General features: G+C 56.4%; 2 protein-coding genes across 8 annotated transcripts; one reads left to right on the plus strand and one right to left on the minus strand.

Annotated features, from left to right (window-relative positions):
* The first annotated feature begins 3969 nt into the window (after positions 1-3969).
* Positions 3970-17666, plus strand: PKN3 (protein kinase N3). 6 transcript variants are annotated; one of them, XM_055541319.1, is made up of 22 exons: positions 3970-4521; positions 6809-7049; positions 7255-7400; positions 8545-8656; positions 8730-8857; positions 9880-10063; positions 11704-11850; positions 11937-12046; positions 12156-12299; positions 12726-12801; positions 12878-13046; positions 13243-13345; positions 13454-13521; positions 13840-13903; positions 14049-14140; positions 14571-14747; positions 15770-15832; positions 15975-16051; positions 16492-16634; positions 16723-16830; positions 16965-17045; positions 17151-17666. In XM_055541319.1, the coding sequence occupies exons 1-22, from the start codon at positions 4498-4500 to the stop codon at positions 17361-17363; spliced, it is 2670 nt and encodes an 889-aa protein (XP_055397294.1). In that variant the 5' UTR covers positions 3970-4497; the 3' UTR covers positions 17364-17666. The 6 variants fall into 6 exon arrangements, with proteins under 6 accessions (XP_055397294.1, XP_055397300.1, XP_055397296.1 ...); XM_055541325.1 differs by having other exon boundaries at positions 16965-17001; XM_055541321.1 differs by having other exon boundaries at positions 16736-16830.
* On the minus strand, positions 17602-21122 carry ZDHHC12 (zinc finger DHHC-type palmitoyltransferase 12). Of its 2 annotated transcripts, none has more exons than XM_055541328.1 (5): positions 20963-21122; positions 19171-19307; positions 18738-18815; positions 18403-18569; positions 17602-18268 (listed from the first exon to the last, which is right to left on the minus strand). In XM_055541328.1, the coding sequence occupies exons 1-5, from the start codon at positions 21060-21062 to the stop codon at positions 17944-17946; spliced, it is 807 nt and encodes a 268-aa protein (XP_055397303.1). In that variant the 5' UTR covers positions 21063-21122; the 3' UTR covers positions 17602-17943. The 2 variants fall into 2 exon arrangements, with proteins under 2 accessions (XP_055397303.1, XP_055397304.1); XM_055541329.1 differs by having other exon boundaries at positions 18045-18246.
* Positions 21123-21235: the final 113 nt, after the last annotated feature.

Genomic DNA, 21235 nt, shown 5'->3' on the forward strand with positions numbered 1-21235 from the left:
TTTGATACGCACTTTGCAGGATGACCTCAGGGCTATATTGATTGAGTAAAGGGATTTGAATCAATGTATTAATGTCTCCATAGCTGGGAACCCATCATGGGTACAATTTGCCATTAGTTTCTGAAATTTTTCACATCATTGAGGATACCAGATTGCTGAAAACTCGGTTCTGAATGTGTTGTATCTTTGATTTGTATCTCAAATCATCATTTCAAAGTACGGGCTTTTATTTACTTAGATATTAATAGTGCCTGCCACCACCATCAGACAGACCTGGTGCTCCTCTGCCGAGTTAACACAGGGCAATTGTTCGCATGTCTTCACTGGCGCTGTAAGATGTGGCCGAGAAGACAGGCTTTCAGAGTAAGAAGTCCATGTTGGTGGTAAGAAACTCAGGTTAGGAGTACTTTTATCTCAAAGTACCAGCTTTTTAGCATATAGCTCTCCAATGAGACCTGTCTGTGTGAATCCGAAGGAGATGATGGACTGCTCTATCTGCTAAATGCCATTGTGCATAAATCACATTTTGAGAAGCTACCTAATGCATAAGCTTTTTAATGCTGTAAAATATAGTAGCTAAAATTAAATGCCACTTAGCTTTTTCAGAGATGAATTAATGGACAGCCGGGTCAAATTCAAAGCTTTTTGATGTATAAAAACTTTATAAATGGGACTACTCCATCAGTAGGCAAAGTGTAACAAAAGCCTGTCTAGATGGATAGTGTGTAATTTCTGCACAGGTCTCTGTAGCAAATACATCACTGTATACCGGTCAGGAATCTTGCTCCAATAAAGGAACATAAAGATTTTTTTTGACTGGGGTCATTCTCCTTGTTTCATAGAGAAATGTTACTACTTACTTTCGGATTTAGATGATAAGCCAGTTTTTCTGCTTTGTTTTTATTTGTGTTCATTGTGACTGGGAAATGGGGAGAACTGCCCCTTCAAGTAGCTCAGTAAGTATAGCATAGGTCCATACAACTACATGGAAAGGTATGTTTGGAAGTCGTGGGCAAATTACTTGAAATGTAGTCAATTCCTGAGGGGATTCAGTCTTCAATTTTGAGGTCTCAACATTTGAAGGGCTTTTTGCTACAGAAAAAACAGTAGTCACTTGAAACAATATTTATAAAGTAATAATTATGTTTCACAAAGTGACATCTTAACCAAAACTTGTTTTTGTATGCTGGTGCTGTTAGGTCATTTAATGAAACTACTATGTTCTGGGGAATGTGCTCACAAGGTAGGACCCCTTACAGGAAATTTCGTCCCGATTAGACTGAGACTACCCTTTAGATTACCTTATTCCCAGTGAGGGAGTGCTAGGCTGTGAGAAGGCAGAAGGGGCAAATTTGGTTTACTGGAAAAACGGCTGCAAAGTAGTCTGCGTTCCCAACTGCAAGCAGAGTTTTGGGGCGGGCCCTTAGGTATGTTTCGAAAACTACCAGGTGAGTGGCTTAAAGCTCCTTCCATACCAGGACATCTAAACAAAAGGGGAATAGTGCCTGTTTCGGTAGTTTCTCTGGGGCATCTACTTGCCAAGCTGTGCTATAGTTCTGCTTATGAGGAGAGCTTAATGCTACATGAATTGGGATATAGAGCTTATGTGTTTTACATTTTAAAATTTCAAGGATTCTCTGCAGTCGAGGTGGTCTGACCGCCATGACAGGTACTTAGGATTTCAAGCAAGTGACTCTGAAATGCAGTTTGTAACCCTAACCTAAATGTCTTTGGCTGACAAGTTTGCTTTAACATCTGTCCTGCTTCACAACTGTGTTAGCTGTTTGCAGGCTTCGGATGAATGTATAATCGTGTTTGTGAATTAATTTAGTAATCTTTATCATTACTGTTTCATGGTTTGACTTGAGCTCATAAACAGATTTGGTTTTTCTGCCTTTTTTGTTAGATTTTGCTATAAACCGTTTCTAGTTATTGCAAGAATGGAATTCTTTGGGGGGGGAAATGAAGATGTTCAGGATTTCTTGAAAATTGAGACAAACTCGTTAGGAGACAAATAGCAAATTATTTCAGTTTAAAAGGACAACAGCTTATTTTGATAAGTCTCCCTCACCATAGCAAAAGTCTATTCTCTTTTGTATGCGTGGCTGTATTTAATGGAGATTTACAAGTTCTGTTTTTAATGAATCTTGAGGGGAAAGGGACTACAGTTTTGTGATGAGAAGAATAGGAAGTGGAGGGTGTGTGCCAACTTGATTAGTTAGTGACATTGCATACTCAGATGCAAATCTAAGGGAGGCAAGTCTAAATGTAGGTGGAGTGATGTCTGCCATACCCAGAAGGAAAAAGAGGTATGAAAGGGGTAGATGTAGATGTTCACTTTTGCAGCCTGCTGGGACAGTTCCTTTCAAGTTGATGTTACACAACTTTAATGGTTCATTAGCCAGAGTTGGTTTGGGCTGTTCACTATCCTCTGGATGTTAAATGTGAACTTCAGTTTTTCTAAGAATTAATGATTTTGTGAAACACCATCACCCATCAGACATCTACATAAGATGCAGCTCTCTCTCCATACTTCGCCATCAGCTGAGGGCTGTAGGTTTGTCCAGCCTGGGGTTCCTTCGGAAAGGTGGATGTATTCTACTTTGGAACCCTTTTTCCCCTTAGTGGCCACAAAGCAATGAAACACTTGAACGCAAACTTGAAAAATCATTGAGCTCTTCTACATAATTCAGGTGCTGTCGTAACCTCTCAGTTATTTGTTAGCATCAACATTCAGCTAAGGGCACCTCAATAAACCCCACCTGAAAGAGTCTACCATGTACCTCCTAGCGTACTAGGTGTTAAATGTCTAGCCTTCAACAACTCTGGTTTGTATATATGTAAAAGTGTCACTTGTCTCTGATTATGAAGTCATCATTTCCCCCTCTGAACCATGTTGCCTTTGCATATGTTGGTGTAATTTGGTTGATTTCCCATTGCAGGACTATCCCGGGATTGTCCACATTATGCCACATTTCACTTTTCATTCACTGTGAAGGAATTGGTCAAAGAGGAACTGACGTGGTTTCTCCTGTCATTGGAGGGTACCTCTTCAAAGTCAGCAAATAAGCCACCTTCAGTATTTGACCCTTATTCGTTTCTGGCCCCGTGGAGGAGGCTCCTTCCAGTGAAGTCGTGGCAAAAGGTGCTGGTGAGCATAGGATGACAGGAATTGGCTGAACAACCCTATGTTATTCAGTCCCTCAGTCGTGTCCGACTGCCTGTGACTCCATGGACTGCAGCACTCCTGCTTCCCTGTCCTTCACTATCTCCTGGAGTTTGCTTAAACTGAGTCAGTGATGCTGTCTAACCATTTCATCCTCTGCTGCCCTCCTTTCCTTTTGCCTTCAATCTTTCCCAGCATCAGGGTCTTTACCATTGAGTCAGCTCTTCCTGTCAGGTGGCCAAAGTATTGGAGCTACAACCTTAGCGTTGCTCAGTCTGGCTGGCTGGCTCTTTGTGACCCCATGGACTGTAGCCTGGCTTAGCGATTAAACCTCCACCTCCTCCAGACTGTAGCCTGTCAGGCTCCTCTGTCCATGGGTTTTTTCCAGGCAAGAATACTGGAGTGGGTTGCCATTCCCTTCTCCAGACAATCCTAGACTAGTGGGCAATAAAGAACCAGGGTCCCCTAGAAAGCCATTGTCAGAATACCTAGCTCAGCCTATTTTCCTGAGATGGTGTTTTTTTTTTCTCCTCAAGGTTTAAATGTGTATTCTGTCTAGATGAGTGCTTTGGAGCAAAGGCTGAATGAACAGCACTGGCTGAACCAGAGTTCCAGTCTAGTCAAATGATGGAGGGGGTGGGGGGGGTAGGTCCTGAGAGATTTTGGATTCATTCCTAATTTGGTATCGATTGGGTAAGGCTTTATTTTCCCACATATACATTTTTACAGTGTCTAGCGACAGGGCCAAGACTTCTTAGGGGGCGACAGGTATGATATTAGCCCATTTTACACCAATGACATGGGAGAGAAGGAGAGATTTCTTCGGGCGGGAGCCAGGTCGTGGCGGGGTTCCGAGGAAGAGGAGGCTGACCCGGCCCGGAGTGGACCGGCCACACAGGCCTTGCCCCGAGGCCGGCAGGCGGCGCTGTCCGCACCTGGGCCTGCCCCTTTGGCTGCTGCGACCCGGCGGCGACTGGAGAACCCCCGGCCCGGGAAATGTCCCTTTCTGGCCTTGTATCCCGGGGCGGGGCCCAGTGTCGCACGGGAGCGGGAACCTCGGCCCCAGATGAGGCGCCCTGAGTTCCAAATTCCGCGGGGACGTCGGATCCGGGGCCTCGGGGTCTGCAGTGGGGCTCGATCCCGCGCTGCCGAGGGGCGGCGCTGATCCCCGGCTCCTGTTAGGGCCAGCGGAGCTCGGGAGGGGGCGCCGGATTCCGCGTCTCCGGCGCGACTTCCCGGGAAGTTTCAAGTTGGAAAGCCCTGGCGGCGGGGGCCGGGGCTTCCGGAACCGGAGTGGTCGAGAGGAGGGGCCGAGCAGCGGGAGCGGCGCCATGGAGGAGGGGGCGCAGCGGCAGGTGAACGGCGCCCGGAAAGGACGGGCTGTGGGCGTGGGCCAGGGTGGGGGGTGGATTCGGGGGGGTGCTCGTTCACTGCCCCGGGCTCCGGCCGCGCCCCCCAGACCCCTTCCCGTGTCCCTTCCCAGTCCCCTGCCTTGGGCCCCCTACACCTCCACAGAGCAGATCTGAGTCCTGGGGGGGATGGGGGGGTGTAAGTGGTTTCTGCCCCCCCTGGAAATGTCCCCAAATTACCTCCCAGTGACTCAGAGCCTCCGTCGGGCCAGCCCATGAGCACATCTGAATCCGCAGTCAGGGCCACCAAGGGTGGGCCCGAGAGTTTCCTTAAAATCTATTCTACCAGGTAGGACTCTAAGGTCGATGAGCACCCGCTGGGACCGCAAAGGGGGCGGGTGCAGGCACACGGGGACTACTTCTCGGGGCGGGGGGGAAGAGAAGCATGTGATCAGCAGGCGGAGGACGCCGACCCCGCGTAGTTTGTGGGGTTCCTCCCGGAGTACACAGGCGGGGTTGGGGGGACCCCCGGGGGAGGGACATAGTCCAGCGGCCCGGGCGGGAACCTCCGGGTGCACGGAGGCTTCCAGCCCAAATGGCGAGGGGGCGGGGTTCCAGCAGTAGGTTCCCTGGGCCCTGGGACTAAGGCTGTGTGTTTCGTTATTGGGGGCCAGCGGGGTGGGGGTGGAGGGGAGGTGTCGAGGCAAAGGGGGATGGGGACGTCTGTGTACAAGATCGGGCCCCAGACGCCCAGCGGAAAAGGAGAGGTGTGTGCGCACTTGGCGGGATTCCAGCCCGGAGCCGGCAGGACCGCGGGCTCCGCTCGGCTCACGGGTGAAGTGTTCTTCAGAAGACTCCTTGAGTGCCCCCACCCCTTGGGCAACTCTCAGGACTGTGTCTGCCCCCTCCTTCCCTCCCCCTTCCTCCGGAGGTCCCTCGGCCTGTTCCCGCCGTGGCTTGTACACATTTTCCGATTTCCTGTTAATCTCCGCCCAGCAGCGGCAGCTGGGTGACTCAGGACCCCGGTGCCGGGCCCCCAGCTCCATGAGATCTTTGTTTGCTCAGGCCTTTGGCTCTGGCCCTCTGGCCTAAGGCCCTCAAAGGATTTCCTGAGGCCCGCCCCTGCCCTCTGACAGCCGGGCCAGCAGGCAGGAGGAGGCCTGGGGTGGGGGTCCTTGAGACTAGGGTGGCCACCCCTTCCACTGGGCGCGGGAGATGGAGCGCCGAGAGGTAAGATGGAAGATCTCAGAGAGTCCTTGGGGTGGGGGTGTCATGAGTTACCCTGGGCTGAAGTCAGCTTTGGCACTGGTTGGTTTGAAATGGCCTCTGGGAAAGAGATTTTCCTCTTCTTGCTCCCACTTGGGGTGAAGTGGTGAGAGAGCCTTCCACTTCCTCCCAAGAGCTGAGCTGCACTGGGAGTGGGCCCCTGGAGACCTCCTCAGCCCCACTGGGCCTCTACTTTGCCACCTGAGGGGTCAGACCCTCAAGGGAGCAGCCCTGGCTTCTTCTACTCAGGCCACGGAATGCCCTGTCTGTCTGACCTCGGGGGGGTCCCTTCTCAGTGCCGAGCCTCTTTTTTTTTTAAGTTATTTTAAAATATTTTGGTTGTTCTGGGTCTTTGTTGCGGCACATGGGTTTTTCTCTTGTTGTGGGCTCTCTAGTCGTGGAGTGCGGGCTTAGTTGCCCTGCAGCATATGGGATCTCAGTTCTGTGACCAGGGATTGAACCTGAGTCACCTGCATTGGAAGGCGGATTCTTAACCACTGGACTACCAGGGAAGTCCCCTGGGTCTCTTTTCTGGCCATCAGACCTTAGTGTGGATCCTAGACTTGAGAGCAGCCTGACTACGTGTGGCTGGCAGGGAAAGACTGGGGCCCAAGAGCCAGTGCCTCTCCATCTCTGTGTTTCGGCCTTGGGCAATTATGTCACCTCTCTGTGTCTGTTTCCTCATCTGTAAAATGGGGCTGATAACTGCACCTACCTCACGGGCTTGCTCTCAGGTTCGACAGGTTCATATCTGCACAGGTCTTAGAACAGAACACCCTATAAATGTTAACAGTTTTTTTTTTCCTCTTCCCTTCTCTCTGATGGCAGACGACAGGAGTGTGGGCTGGATAAATAGCCTTGGGGCATCCATCTGGCTTAGGGATACTCGCTCTGAGGTCAGAGTGGCACCCTGTGGGTCAGTCAGTCCTAGGTGCCATCCACACCTGCTTCTCTCCCCGCTCCTTCTGTGATGAGCGGAGGCTTTGGAGGTGGGGCCCAGAGGCCTGATCCCTCTGCCTTCTGACAGCCTGGGGCAGGCCATCAGCCCCTGGAGGATGAGAAAGAGGTGATCCGCCGGGCCATCCAGAAGGAGCTGAAGATCAAGGAGGGTGTGGAAAACCTGCGGCGGGTGGCCACAGACCGCCGCCAGCTGGGCCACGTGCAGCAGCTGCTGCGGTCGTCCAACCGCCGCCTGGAGCAGCTGCATGGGGAGCTGCGGGAGCTTCATGCCCGTATCCTGCTGCCCGGGCCTGGGCTGGGCCCGGCTGGTGAGTGAGGAGCATGAGGAGGCCCCTCGGGACGGGAAGTGCCAAGTTGACCCAGCTCCTTGATCTTGGCTCTGACCTACTCTCAGAGCTTCTCTTGAGAGAGCCCTTCCCAAGAGGGCTGGAGAGGAGCGAGCGAGGCATTGGAGGGTGGGGAGGGCTCTCGGCTCTGGGGGAGGCGTTCATGTGCCCCACACTCTGCACACAGAGCCCGCGGCCTCAGGACCTCGGCCGCTGGCCGAGCAGGCAAGGGCCCGGCACCTGGAAGCTCTACAGAGGCAGCTGCAGGTGGAGCTGAAGGTCAAGCAGGGGGCTGAGAACATGACCCACACCTACGCCAGCGGCACTCCCAAGGTAAGGCCCCCTGGGGGGAAGAGATTGTGTTCTCAGATTATTCCAGAAGGTAGTGATCCAGCCCCTAATCTGATAGGGAAATGCAGCCTAGCCATTGATCCTGTAAGGGAGATACTCTACCCTTAGTCTGATGGGGGAGGCAGGCCCCAAATCTCATCTTGACTCCAATCCTTTGTCTAACAAAGAAGGCAAAACAGCAGGGTGATGGGAAATCCCAGCCCAACCCCAACTCTAGTAGGGAAGTCCCAGCTCCTGTCCCAACTCCCAGCATGATGTGGAAATGGAGGCTTGACCTGAGCCCTTCCTTGTCTAGTCTGATGAGGGAGGCTCTGTTGCAGAGCTAGTCTAAAAAGGGAGGCTTGGAAGCTTCCTGGTTAAAACTGCACTTCTAATGCAAGGGGTGCGGGTTCGATCCCTAGTCGGGGAACTGAGATGCTCACATGCCATGTGGCCTGGGCCCCCCAACATAATAATAAATAAATAATTTTTAAAAATAAAATATAAAAAATATTAAAAAGCAAAGACCTTACTTTGCCAACAAAGGTCCGTCTAGTCAAGGCTATGGTTTTTCCAGTAGTCATGTATGGATGTGAGAGTTGGACTATAAAGAAAGCTGAACTCTGAAGAAATGATGCTTTTGAACTGTGGTGTTGGAGAAGACTCTTGAGAGTCCCTTGAACTGCAAGGAGTTCCAAGCAGTCCATCTTAAAGGAAACCAAGCCTGAATATTCACTGGAAGGACTGATGCTGAAGCTGAAACTCCAATATTTTGGCCACCTGATGCGAAGAATTGACTCATTGGAAAAGACCTTGATGCTGTGAAAGATTGAAGGCGGGAGGAGAAGGGGACAACAGAGGAAGAGATGGCTGGATGGCATCACCGACTCAATGGACAGGAGTTTGGGTAAACTCCGGGAGTTGGCGATGGACAGGGAGGCCTGGAGTGCTGCAGTCCATGGGGTCACAAAGAGTTGGACACGACTGAGCGACTGAACTGAGCTGAACTGGCTGTAGTTATCTGGTCTACTGAGGGAGGCTTAGCTTCAACTCAGACTGATGGAGGAGGCTTGGTCCAGTCCCCAGTCTGACCAGGAAGGCTCTGGCCTAGTCCTGGCCCGATGGGGTATGTGTTGCAACCCTATAGGAGAGGAAGCTGCTGGCGGCCGCCCAGCAGATGCTCCAGGACAGCCAGCTGAAGGTGGCCCTGCTGCGAATGAAGATCAGTAGCCTGGAGGCCAGCGGGTCCCCTGAGCCAGGTGAGGCCTGGCCAAGGGGGCTGGGCAGGGCGGAGCAGGGCAGGGACCTGAGGCTGACCCCTCCTCCTCCCAGGTCCTGAGCTGATGGTAGAGGAACTACGGCACCGTCTACGCATCGAGGCTGCTGTGGCTGAGGGCGCCAAGAACGTGGTGAAGCTGCTCGGTAGCCGGCGAACGCAGGACCGCAAGGTGCTGGCCGAGGTCAGACCGTGCTTCCTGTCTGACTGGTACCACCCTTTGTAGTGGCCGTGATACCGCTCGATGGGTATCATGGACCACGTGAGCAATGGCCATGAGGGAACAGGAGGCACATTCTTTTTATACATATAATTTTCCTTCTTTCTTTCTTTTTGGCTCTGCTGAGTCTTTTGTTGCTGCTTGGGCTTTTCTGTAGTGGTGAGCGGGGGCTACTCTCTAGTTGCGGTTTGTAGGCTTCTCACTGTGGTGGCTTCTCTTGTTGCAGAGCACAGGCTGCAGGGCACAAGGATTCAGGGCTCAGTAGTTGTGGCTCTCGGGCTCTAGAGCACAGGCTCTATAACTGTGGTGCGTGGCTTAGTTGCCCCAAGGCATGTGGAATCTTCCCAGACCAGGGATCGAACCCATGTCTCCTGCACTGGCAGGCAAATTCTTTACCACTCAGCCGCCAGGGAAGCCCAGAAGACACATTCTTGTCTAGATCAGGGGTCTCCAACTTCCAGGCCGCGGACTGGTACCTCCTGTCAGATCAGCGGCAGCATTAGATTAGAAGTAAAGTGCACAAAAATGTTGTTTAGCCGCTCAGTCGTGTCTGACTCTTTGCGACCACATGGACTGCAGCATGTCAGGCCTCCCTGTCCTTCACCATCTCCCGGAGCTTGCTCAAACTCATGTCCATCGAGTCAGTGATGCCATCCAACCATCTCGTCCTCTGTTGTCCTCTTCTCCTCCTGCCCTCAATCTTTCCCAGCATCAGGGTCTTTTCTAATGATTCGGCTCTTCGCATCAGGTGGCCAAAGTATTGGAGCTTCAGCTTCACAAAAATGTCATGCGCTTGAATTGTCCTAAAACCATCCCTCCCACCTCCAGTCCGTGGAAAAATTGTCTTCCACAAAACCAGTCCCAGGTGTCAAAAAGGTTGGGGACCACTAGTCTAGACCTCATCCAGAGTGTCTCTGGGTGGCCTGAGCCACCGCCCCTGCCATTACCCCAGGGCCCTGTATCCCCTGCCCCTATGCCTCCTGCAGGCTCAGGCCCAGCTCCAGGAGTCCTGCCAGAAACTGGACCTCCTGCGGCTGGCCTTGGAGCAGCTGCTGGAGAGACTGCCTCCTGCCCACCCTCTGCGCGGCAGAGTGGCCCGGGAGCTGCGGACTGCTGCGTCTGGGAACCCGCAGCCTTCAGGGACGCTTGTGAAGCCCACCGCCATGACAGGTACCTGGGAGCCCATCCTACTTCAAAGCTCTCCTTCCCTTCCAGGGAGGAGCCTGGAACTCAGTGGGGAAGAATTTTGGAGAAGATTTCCAATCCTGGCTTCACCATCCCTTAGCTGTGTGACCTTGGGCGACTGATACCCCGTCTCCAGATCTCAGTTTATCACTCTGTCAAATGGGGGTGGTAACAGCTCCTACTTCATAGGACTGGTGTGACAATTCAGTGAGTTGTTGCATGTGAAGTGCTTGAATTTTCACACCAACCCTATGAAGTAGGTGATGTTATCACCCCCATTTGACAGAGTGATAAACTGAGGTCTGGAGAAGGGGTGTTAGTCACCCAAGGTCACACAGCTAAGGGATGGTGAAGCCAGGATTGAAAATCTTCTCCAAAATTCTGCCTCAGTGTGTTTCAATGAGGAACCATGAGAGTGTTAGGCTGGACTTGACAGTGTTAGGGAGCTCACAGCCCTGGAGACCTTGGTACCCAGTTCTGGGCAGTTTTCACTATTAGAAAGTTCTTCCTTATCCCAAGTGGATCCGACACTATGGAAGCCCTGAGCTTCCCACCTGGGACCCAGTGCCAACTAGAGGGCCCAGCCCCTGCCTGCACAGAGCTGGTACAGAATAGATAGGCCTCGTCCCATTGTGAGCAGAGCTGAAGGGGAAAAGTACAGGGACTGCACGGGCCCCCTCACCTGGCCTTGGGGAACCAAGGAATGCTTCTTGGAGGGGGAGGCATGTCCTTGAAGGGCTTATGGGAGTTGACCAAGTCAACAAGTTGGGAAAGGTGAGGGCAAGGTCTTATTTGTTGTTCCCTTGCTAAGCCCTGTCTGAGTCTTTGTAACTGCATGGACTACAGCACACCAGGCCTCCCTGTCCCTCACTATTTCCCAGAGTTTTTCCAAGTTTGTGTTTGTTGGTGATGCTATCCAACCAACTCTAGGGCTTGTTAAAAGGCCTAAAATTCAGGTACTTGAAGCTACCCCATAAGCTGTCTTCCAGCTAAACACCCACATTCCTCCAGTCATTCTTTCTAGGATGACCTTCCCATCCTGAGCACTGCCTCGGTTTACAAGGTCTATGGGAGTATAACCCTCCAGGCCCCGACTCCCTAAATGGTGCTCTTCGGCCCCATGTGTGGCCTCAAGAGCTGCTAGAGTCCTACTGCTTCCTCTACCCTTGGAGGGACAAATCTCTACTGAACCTCAGAATGAACCCACTTGGTTGGCAAAACACACGGGTACCCACGGCAGGAAGTGGGGCTGAGTTGGCACTCCTTTCCACTGAATGGATGGGGAAACAGGCCCTGGGAAGAGGTGGCTGGCCAGGCACCCTGCTCCTCTGGGGCTCTCGAACCTGGCATGGTGCTCCCTAGGCCCAGAGCCCTGGCAGCATGCGGACTGAGGTCTGAGTCTGACTCCTCTGCCTCTGTGTCCCTGCTTCTTCCCACACATAGAGGGCTGGCAGGAGGGGAGGACCAGTTGGTCGGCCCCCAGGGTGTCCCCCAGGTGGCTGCTGAGGCCTAAGGCGAGCAGGCTCTTGGTTTGCTACCTCCGTGAGAAGGCAGCATTCCTGGGGTCCCAGCGACCCCTTGGAGGATGGTGTCCGATGATGGCCCCTCACTACGCTCCCCAACAGGGACGCTGCAGGTCCGCCTCCTGGGCTGTGAGCAGCTGCTGATAGCGGTGCCTGGACGTTCCCCTGCGGCCGCGCTGGCCGGGAGCCCCTCCCAAGGCTGGCTTCGGAGCAGAGCCAAGCAGCAGCGTGGGGGAGGCGAGCTGGCCAGTGAGTAGGGGGCCCGGGGAGCTGGGGAACGCGAAGGTCCCCCCACCACCGCTGGCCTGCTCTGAGCCCCGCCTCTGGCCTTGCAGGTGAGGTGCTGGCTGTGTTGAAGGTGGACAATCGCGTTGTGGGCCAGACAGGCTGGGGGCCTGTGGCCAAGCAGTCCTGGGACCAGAACTTTGTCATCGCCCTGGAGCGGGTGAGGCTGCCCTTGTGTGGATGGGGGTGATCGTGGCAGCAGGGTGGAAAGCTGGATGGGTAGTGGCTGGTGCCAGGCTCCCCCGACTCAGTTTGGCCTCCCTGTGTAGGCCCGGGAGCTGGAGATCGGGGTCCACTGGCGGGACTGGAGGCAGCTGTGCGGCGTGGCCTTCCTGAGGCTGGAGGACTTCCTGGACAATGCCTGTCACCAGCTGTCCCTCAGCCTGGTGCCACAGGGACTGCTCTTCGCCCAGGTGCCTCCCGGCCCCTGCCTTCTGACCTCACGGGCCCCTGGCTCTGTTAGTGCGAGAGGGGCCTTGGAGACTGTGCTCCCCCACCAACCCATAGCTAGGAGTGGAAATTGAGGCCCTGAGGGAGGAGCTCTCCAGGGATGAAAGATTCCCAGCCGCTCTCTGAGGACTTCACAGGAGAGGAACGGCCTCTCCTTGTCCTGACCGCCCCACCGCATGCACGACCCTGGACAAGTCCCTTTCTTCTCCAGGCCTCAGTTCCCCTCCTGGTACCAGTGAGGATGCTGAATCCATTCTCTCTGAATCCCTGTAGCTCTTGCATCTGTTGACAACGGGCTCAGGCTGGGATCCTGGAGGCCGAGGAGGTGCCCAGGGCAGGTTGGCAGGTGGGAGGGGACTGGTCTTCAGCCCTGCCCCCTGCCCCCACAGGTGACCTTCTGTGACCCTGTCATTGAGAGGAGGCCCCGACTGCAGAGGCAGAAACGCATTTTCTCAAAACGCAGAGGTATGGAAGGCTGGCGAACAGGGAACAGGGCTGGGCCCCTCCAGAGACCTCGAGACTGAGGCCGCTTTTGCCCCAGGTCAGGACTTCCTGAGGGCTTCCCAGATGAACCTCAGCATGGCGGCCTGGGGGCGCTTGGTCATGAGCCTGCTGCCGCCCTGCAGCTCCCCAAGCACCATCAGCCCCCCCAAAACGTGCTCCCAGACCCCAGCCACACCCCAGCGGGCCACCAATCCCGACTCGCCCAGGTGAGGAGCCTTGCTCACCCCAGGCTGCCTGCTTCCCTGCAGTGTCACCTCTCTCCAGACGCAGATGGTGCCTGCCCCATGGCTCACCCTCTGATCTGTCTGTCTGTCTCGCGTGGCTGTGTGTCCACCCCCGCCCTCCCTGCCCGCCACTGTTCCAGCTGTCTGTGCCCAGTATATGTCTGCTTCTATCCCACAGTAACTTCCCACCCAAGAAGACCCCCTTGCGAGAAGAGATCCAACCCCCACCCAAGCCCCCTCGCCTCTACTTGGCCCAGGAGCCAACCCCCGAAGAGATGCCGGTGAGGGGCAGCAGGGCAGGGTTGGTCACCCTGGGCGCTGCCCAGGTCGGGTGGCAAGGCTGGAGGGAAGGAAGCCTTGCTCTGCCTTGAGACCCTCTCCCCTTGCAGCGCACCAAACGCCCCCACATGGAGCCCAGGATTCGACTCGAGCCGCCTCTGCCAGCCCCGGCTACCAGGTACCCCGGCGGGCTCACCTCGGTGTTTGAGACATTTTATCCACTCATCTGGGTATTTGCATGTCAGATGTTCACATCTCACCCTGGGCTCCTTGGCTTGCTCTCAGGTTCTCACTCGCTGAACCCACATTATTGAGCTCAGCCTGCCTGCCAGACCCCAGGAAACTGCAGTCCCGGGAACCCTGCCCCACCCCGGGCTCTGCAGCTCCCCACTAGAGGGGGACCACCCAGGATTGAACACAGGGGGTTTGGAGCAACTCCTGGTGGAGGCCCAGCCCTTCCTTGTTCTGGGGGCTTCCTGTACCGTCTCTCTTGCAGGAAACCCCCCCGGCTTCAGGACTTCCGCTGCTTGGCCGTGCTGGGCCGGGGCCACTTTGGGAAGGTAAGGGGCTGAAGAGGTGCAGCGGAAGCGGGTGGGCAACCCCCAGCACATTTGCTAGAGGGCTCTGGGCTCTGGGGGGCAGTGGGCAGGGGAAGCAGGCTCCTGTACTGCCCACCTGGAGCCCAAACCTCTCTCTGGTCCCCAGGTCCTCTTGGTCCAGTTCAAGGGGACGGGGCAATACTATGCCATCAAAGCACTGAAGAAGCAGGAGGTGCTGAGCCGGGACGAGATTGAGAGGTGTGTGTTGAGGTTGGGGGTCTCCCAGCACCCCGGTGTCTGGAGAGAACTCAGGACTGCAGGCCTGGGCTGTGCTGGTGGCTCCAGAAGGCAGCTGAATGCTGCTGGGGCTTCGAAGAAGTGACCCTGTGGGGCCAGCCAGGCCTGGGCTCTTTTATTAGCAACTGCAGTTGTGAACTGTGTGCCCTTGGGCAGGTCTCCTCTCTGTGCACCTCAGGTTCCTCATCTGTGAAATGGGAACAGGGTGGGGGTACAAGTTCGAGCCCTGTGCCAGCCCCAGGTACATATGAACCGTCACTCTACCTGCTTGGCAGTTTTAAGAGCCAGTGACCCAGGGGAGTTGTGTGGGTGACAGGGCACAGCCAGGGGAGGTCTTAGTTCCCTTTTGGGTTCCCTCCTTGCCTGTAAAACCCACGCCCTACTCTTGCAGCCTGTACTGTGAGAAGCGAATCCTCGAGGCTGTGGGCTGCACAGGGCATCCATTCCTGCTTCCCCTGCTCGCCTGCTTCCAGACCTCCAGCCATGCCTGCTTCGTCACCGAGTTCGCGCCTGGCGGTGACCTCATGATGCAGATCCATGAGGACGTCTTCCCTGAGCCCCAGGCCCGGTGGGTCCCCCTCTCACCTCTTCCTGCCAGCTTTCCCTGGGCCCTCTGTCCCTGGCGGCCCCTTCATCCTGCTTCCTCTAGGGTGCCCATCAGCCAAAGAGCACGTGCAGTCAGGGAGGTCCCGGTTCACATCTTGGTTATCAAGCCCTCACAGCCTTTGTGACCTCAGATCTCAGTGTATATGGCGGTGAACTGGGAATAATGATAACTGCTTTATAGGCTTGGTGCATCAGACATAACATTTAAAATTGCAGCGCCTAGGGACTGGTGAGCAGTAAGGGACTGACAGATGGCGTTGTTATGTCTTGCCCACCAGAGTGTGGACTCTGGAGCCCAGATTCACGTGTCAGCCCTGTGACCCAGGGTGGGTTGTTTACCAGGAGTCTCAGATCCTTTTAAAAAAATAGTCATGATGAGGCTTCCCTGGGTGGTCTAATGCTTAAGAACCCGCCTGTGAGTGCAGGGGACACAGGTTCGATTCCTTGTCCAGGAAGATCTCACATGTCTCAGAGCAACTACCGAGCCCAAGGGCTGCAACTACTGAAGCCCGCACACCTTGAGCCCATGCTCTGTAGCTGAACCTATGAAACAGTTATCATTACCTGCAATTCACCGCAATGAGAAACCCAGGCACCACAGTGAAGAGTAGCCCCTGCTCACTGCAACTAGAGGAAGCCCGTGCACAGCGACGAAGACCCAGCACAGTCAAAAAAAAATGCATAACATTTTTTAAAAATTAAAAAAAAAATAGGCATGAGGGGACCAACGGAGGCTGCCAGGAGAATGCCAGGATGGGCATGTGGACATTTGGTGTCATTCCTGGCACAATCTAAGGGCCTGGGAAGGGTAGGCTGTTATCAGGAGGAGCACCACCCCTGCCCCATGAGGCTCCTCCCAGCCTCTCGCCCACATCTGACGCTGGCAGGGATATCGGGGGTCCCCAGGCCATGGCCACCCTGGTGCCTCCCTGCCCTGTCTCCCACAGTCCTGGGCCTGAACTCCCCCCTGCACCAACCCTCCAGGTTCTATCTGGCCTGTGTGGTCCTGGGGCTGCAGTTCTTACACGAGCAGAAGATCATTTACAGGTAACTTGCCCCCAGGATGCTGGGGGAGTAGGCAAGGGGGTCAGGGGCTGCCCTCCTCCTGGGCTGCTATGAGGCGGGGCTGCTGTTCCCTGGGCCTCGGCACTTCTCAGCTCCTTCGGGGTCTGCCCTGCCTTGCCCTCAGAGACCTTAAGTTGGATAATCTTCTCCTGGACGCCCAGGGTTTCCTGAAGATCGCGGACTTTGGGCTTTGTAAGGAAGGTGGGTGCCTCCCATTTAAGAGCCTGTGTCCTCCCGCCTTGCTCGCTCCACCGAGGCCAGCAGGGTGGCAAACGAGTGGCATCTTCCAGAAAATGTGCCTCCCAGCCCTCCTTCCAGGGACCAGCTAGATGCATTGGCTTGTCCTTCCCCGTCCTAAAAACTTGGAAAGACCCCCTTGGCCTCAGCCGGAGGGAGAGCCTGGGCTAGGAGAGGGCACTGGGTTCTGCTTTCTGCATGGCCCTGGCACACAGGCTTTGCTGAGACTCATGTTCCTCATCTATCAGGTGGCATAAAAACCGTTCCCACCTCCAAGGATGCGGGGCAGGGCTTGGCACGAGGTTCCTTGCATGGGGTCCTAAGGGTTGGTGGTTGATTCTTACAACCAGAGGTTCTTGTGGCTGCCACAGCATGCTGGCATCAGTGTGGGTGTTGGTTGGCAGGGATCGGCTTCGGGGACCGGACGAGCACCTTCTGCGGCACCCCGGAGTTTCTGGCCCCCGAGGTGCTGACTCAGGAGGCCTACACGCGGGCTGTGGACTGGTGGGGACTGGGCGTGCTGCTCTATGAGATGCTGGTGGGCGAGGTGAGTGTTGGATGGGGAGAGCTTCTGGGGCCCCCAGGTTGGGTGGAGGTGGGGGGGTGGCGCTCCCTGCTGAGCCCCCTCCCTGCAGTGCCCATTTCCAGGGGACACCGAGGAGGAGGTGTTTGACTGCATCGTCAATGCGGAAGCCCCATACCCCCGCTTTCTGTCAGTGCAAGGCCTCGAGCTTATTCAGAAGGTAATTGCTGCAGGGTCCTGGGCTGGGCCAGAGAGCTACTCGTGGCTCTCCGGACTCCCTACCCGAGAGGTTGGGGGCAGGCGGGCAGTGCCTGGGGCTGAGCGCCCTGAATGAACCCCTGTCCTCGCCCCCAGCTCCTCCAGAAGTGCCCTGAGAAGCGCCTGGGGGCAGGCGAGCGAGATGCTGAGGAAATCAAGACCCAGCCGTTCTTCAGGGTGAGCGGTTGTGCCATGGTGGTCCCAGTGCCTGGCGCAGAGGGAGGGGTCGAGGGCCCACGGGGGCTGCTGTTCCCATCATCTGAGGTATGCCTTTGCCCCCAGACCACCGACTGGCAGGCTCTGCTCGCCCGCGCCGTCCAGCCCCCCTTTGTGCCCACCCTCTGCGGCCCCACAGACCTGCGCTACTTCGAGGGCGAGTTCACGGGGCTGCCGCCTGCCCTGACCCCACCTGACCCCCGCAGTCCCCTCACCGCCCGCCAGCAGGCTGCCTTCCGGGACTTTGACTTCGTGTCTGAGAGATTCCTGGAGCCCTGAGGGCCTCCCGGCCTCTCCACCCCCTGCCCGCTCCCCCACCCCGGATGGTTTGAGCCTCTGCTTTGCCCACCTGTCTGCCCACCTGGGCACCCTGGGATTGATGGGCCCTTGGGGCTCGAGGTGGTGGACATGGGGCTGCTGTTGTGGGCACTGCTCAGTCACCGGGGAGTGCTGCCCGCCCCCTTCTCCCAGCCTCCTCTCCCCTGCCTGCTGCGAGACCTAGACCAGAAAGCGTGGCACAGTGAGGAATGGTTTGTTTTTAATACTTGACTTGCTTTATGGTTCATTAAATTTATAAAACTGTGCAGTGGACGCAGCCTGGCTGGGGGGGTGGGATGGAGATGTCCGAAGCCCAGGTCTCTCTTTGTGCCTGAGCCTCCACCATGGGTCCTCTTCCTTTTCTTCTGCCTGGGGAGGTCAGAGCTGCCCACCGAGGCTGGGTATAGTCCCTCGGCTCTACTCTGAGGCCTGGAAGGAGTGGGCAGGAGTGAGGAGCCCCAGGCCCTTGGAGGGTCGACCCCTCTGGGTTCAGCCTCTCTGGTTTTCAGGCACAAGATGGTGGCCCCGGCTTCCAGCGACCCTAAACAGCTTGGCTACTGCCTTCCTCCTCCTCATCCTCGGCCCAGAGGGTCTCCCAGGACCCCGAGGGCCATCCACAGAAGAAGTGGGCCAGGTTGCGGGTCAGGCCACGGTCGAAGGGGTTGCCAGGGCGCTGGCGGAGGTAGGCGATGCGGTGGGAGGAGATGAACTCCCAGGTGGTGGTGTTGCTGGCCACCAGGTAGAGGTGCGAGGCCAGGAGCAGGCCGGCCACCAGGGAGAAGAGCGACAACAGCAGGAAGGTGGCGAACAGGAGCCCGCTGGACCGCAGCCAGAGCCCCCAGGGCTGGAAGAAGCGGAGGCCAGACCTGCAACAAGGATCCAGAGCTGGGGGCGGGGTCGCCCGAGGCAACGGCCGTTTGGGAGAGGGTCCAAGGCCCCTGAAGAGGGAGCCTGGGGGGTTCTGGTCCTCCCCCACACCCAGGGCACCAGGGAAACCCACCATGCCAGGTACAGGGCCCACAGAAGCACCACCAGTTGCAGCGCCAGGTAGGCCACGAAGAGCGGGTGGTTGCGCTCGCCCACACAGTTCTCCATCCAGGGGCAGTGGTGGTCATAGCGGCGGACACAGCGGCGGCACTCACGGCAGTGCCGAGCCCGCAGGGGTTGCTGTGGGCACAGAGGGAGTTGGGCCTCAACACCGGCTCCCCTCTAGGCCCAGCAATGAGGGCGGGAGGTCAGGGCTGGCATCTGGGAGGGCTTCCTGGAGGAGGGGGGTGAGGCCAAAGAGTCTAGGCCTTGCCCGAGTCCTCCCACGGAGGTGCCCGCATCACCCACCAGCACCGTGCAGTATCTGCAGCGCCGAAGGGGGATGGCCTGAGGAACCATGGCTGTCTGCTCTTCCTTGGCCTCCTCCTGAAAAACGGGGGACAGAGGATGAGATGGGGGTCCCTTGGGAGGCAGATGAGACTTGTGGGTATCTCCCTTGGGGGCCAGCTTAGCTCTGGGTGTGCACATTTGGGGGCCCATCCCATGCGTCATCGAGGTGGTAGAGTGGGGCAGGGTGCCCTGGACTGCGAGGTTGTGTGATTTTTGCCAGTTACTTCCCCTCTGGACCTTGGCAATTTTCTCATTGTAGGACGGGGCCCTAGGTCTGGCAAGACAATTCCCTGGGATTCCCTAGGAAAGCTCTCAGCTAGGTCTAGCATGAGACTCCCTGGAGTCTTGAGTTCCCTGGTGGAGGGAGGAGGGCTTTGGGCCTCCTAGTTACCTGGGGCTGAGGCAGGGCATTCACGTAGCCCGGGTCCATGAGTGACACGGTCAGGTAAAGCAGCAGGGAGGCCAGCACGAGCAGCAGGAAGGTGAGGGGCAGGAGCAGCTCCCCCTGCTCTTCCCACTGCCGAAGTGCTGGAGAGGCCAGAGGGGAGAGTGAGGCCAGGACCATGGCCCGGCGTGGCGGGGGAGGGTGCAACTGGAGGCGGGAAGTGTGTCCCTGGCTGAACAAAGGCCTGGAAATGGGGTTTGATGAATGGTCGGGTGTGGCCACTTCATAGGGTGCAGGAGGGAGAAGTTCAGGTTTGGGAGAAGAGAAAAAAAGCAGTTAATCTACACTATCTCTGGAGGGCAGTAGGGAACCATGGAAGCTTACAGGGTCAGATATTTTTCTGAACTGCTTCCCAGGTGGCGCTAACAATAAAGAAGCCTCCTGCCAATGCAGGAGAGATAAGAGACTCGAGTTCCATCCCTGGGTTGGGAAGATCCCCTGGAGGAGGGAATGGCAATCCACTCCAGTATTCTTGCCTGGAGAATCCCATGGACAGAGGGGCCTGGTGGGCTACAGCCCATGGGTTTGCACAGTCAGACATGACTGAAGCGACTTAGCATGCAAGTTTCTGAAAGCCTTCTTAGTGCTAAAGTAAAGATGGATCAGAGGGGAGGCCTATCCAGGACACAGAGAGGAGCATGTCTGGGCAAGGGTAATGGCAGGGGGGGTTGGCCAGATTGGAGGTAAGGGGTGATGGGACCAGACTTGGCTGGATATGGGGTACAGGGAGGAGGACTCTGGCTCTGAGATGGGAAGAGGCTGGCCAGGTCAGAGATACACAAGAAACAGAGATAGAGAAGGGTGTGGCTGGAAGGTTGGAATGCTGTAGGGGAGCCCAGGCCACCTCCAGGGTCCAGCCCATGGAGGTGACTGAAGGTTTGGGGGAAAGGGGTGGAGGGCTGAGCAGGGAGAGGCAGGAGACAGCCAGCCAGATATCAGAGTGTGGACAACTCAGGTGCCCCTTGACTGTAAAAGGGAGTGGAGAAGAAAAGGAGGTTGAGTGGGGGGTTTCTCTCAGGTGGGGAGACTGAGCAGGTTTTTAGGCTAAGGGGTGAAGCCAGTGGAGGAGACTCAGGTCTTGGGAGGAAAGTGAGAATGCCCCTGGTCCAGGAGTTTAGGCTGTAGCGAGGAGGAAGGGGTGGGGCTTGTGGTGGTGGTAGTGAGGAAGGGCAAAAGCCTGTGCTGAAGGTGCCCTGTGGCAGGTAAAGAGGGGGAAGGAGGGAAGTGGGTGGGTGGAATGAATGAGCGCTCACAGGGATGAGAACAAGAGGGACAGGCTGCTCCCCTATGCCATGTCCTCTTGCCTGAAGGTGGGGAGCCCGGACTTGGGGCAGCTAGGGCCACGCAGGGATGGGGTGGGCGGGATGCCAGCCCTTCATCTAGCTGATCCTCGGAATCTTGGAGTCAATTCCTGGGAAGGGTCGGGCGGGTCCCAGGATCAGGGAAGACGGGGTCTCGAGCGGGTCGTCGGATCAGGTGGGCACCGGGTGGGTCCTGGGACAGACAAGGGTATCTGGCAGGGATCAGGAAGATTCTGGGATTAATTAGAGATCAACTGGGTATTAGGCGGAAAGCAGGTGGCTCTTGGAATGAGAGGTGGGAGAGGGCCTCTGGCGCGGGAGGAGTCGGGGAAATCCCAGGATCTCCGAGGGGTTCGACAAGGGACTCAGTGAGACCCAAACATCTGAGGAATCACGCGGGATCGGGTGGGTCCGGGGTCGCGAGGGTTCCGGCTCACCGGTATCATGCAGGAAGAGTACCAACGTGATCCCCCAGGTCAGCACAGTATGCCCGGTCCGCACCAGGACCCCAGGGGTGAGGAGCGCCCAGGGCGCCATCGCCTCGGCCCCGGGCCCCACCCGGAAGAAGCGCTCAGAGGGGCGGGCCCTCCGAGGAACAGGGCCCGTGGCCACCCGGAGATTGGCGGATACGGGCTGTGGGCGTGGCCGGATCGGGCCAGGGAGGCCGCCTATTGGGCGACAGCTGCGGTTTAGTAGGTCCTCGAGCCAAC

The sequence above is a fragment of the Bubalus kerabau genome, chromosome 11 (genome assembly GCF_029407905.1).
Source record: "Bubalus kerabau isolate K-KA32 ecotype Philippines breed swamp buffalo chromosome 11, PCC_UOA_SB_1v2, whole genome shotgun sequence".
NCBI classification, from domain to species: Eukaryota; Metazoa; Chordata; class Mammalia; order Artiodactyla; family Bovidae; genus Bubalus; species Bubalus kerabau.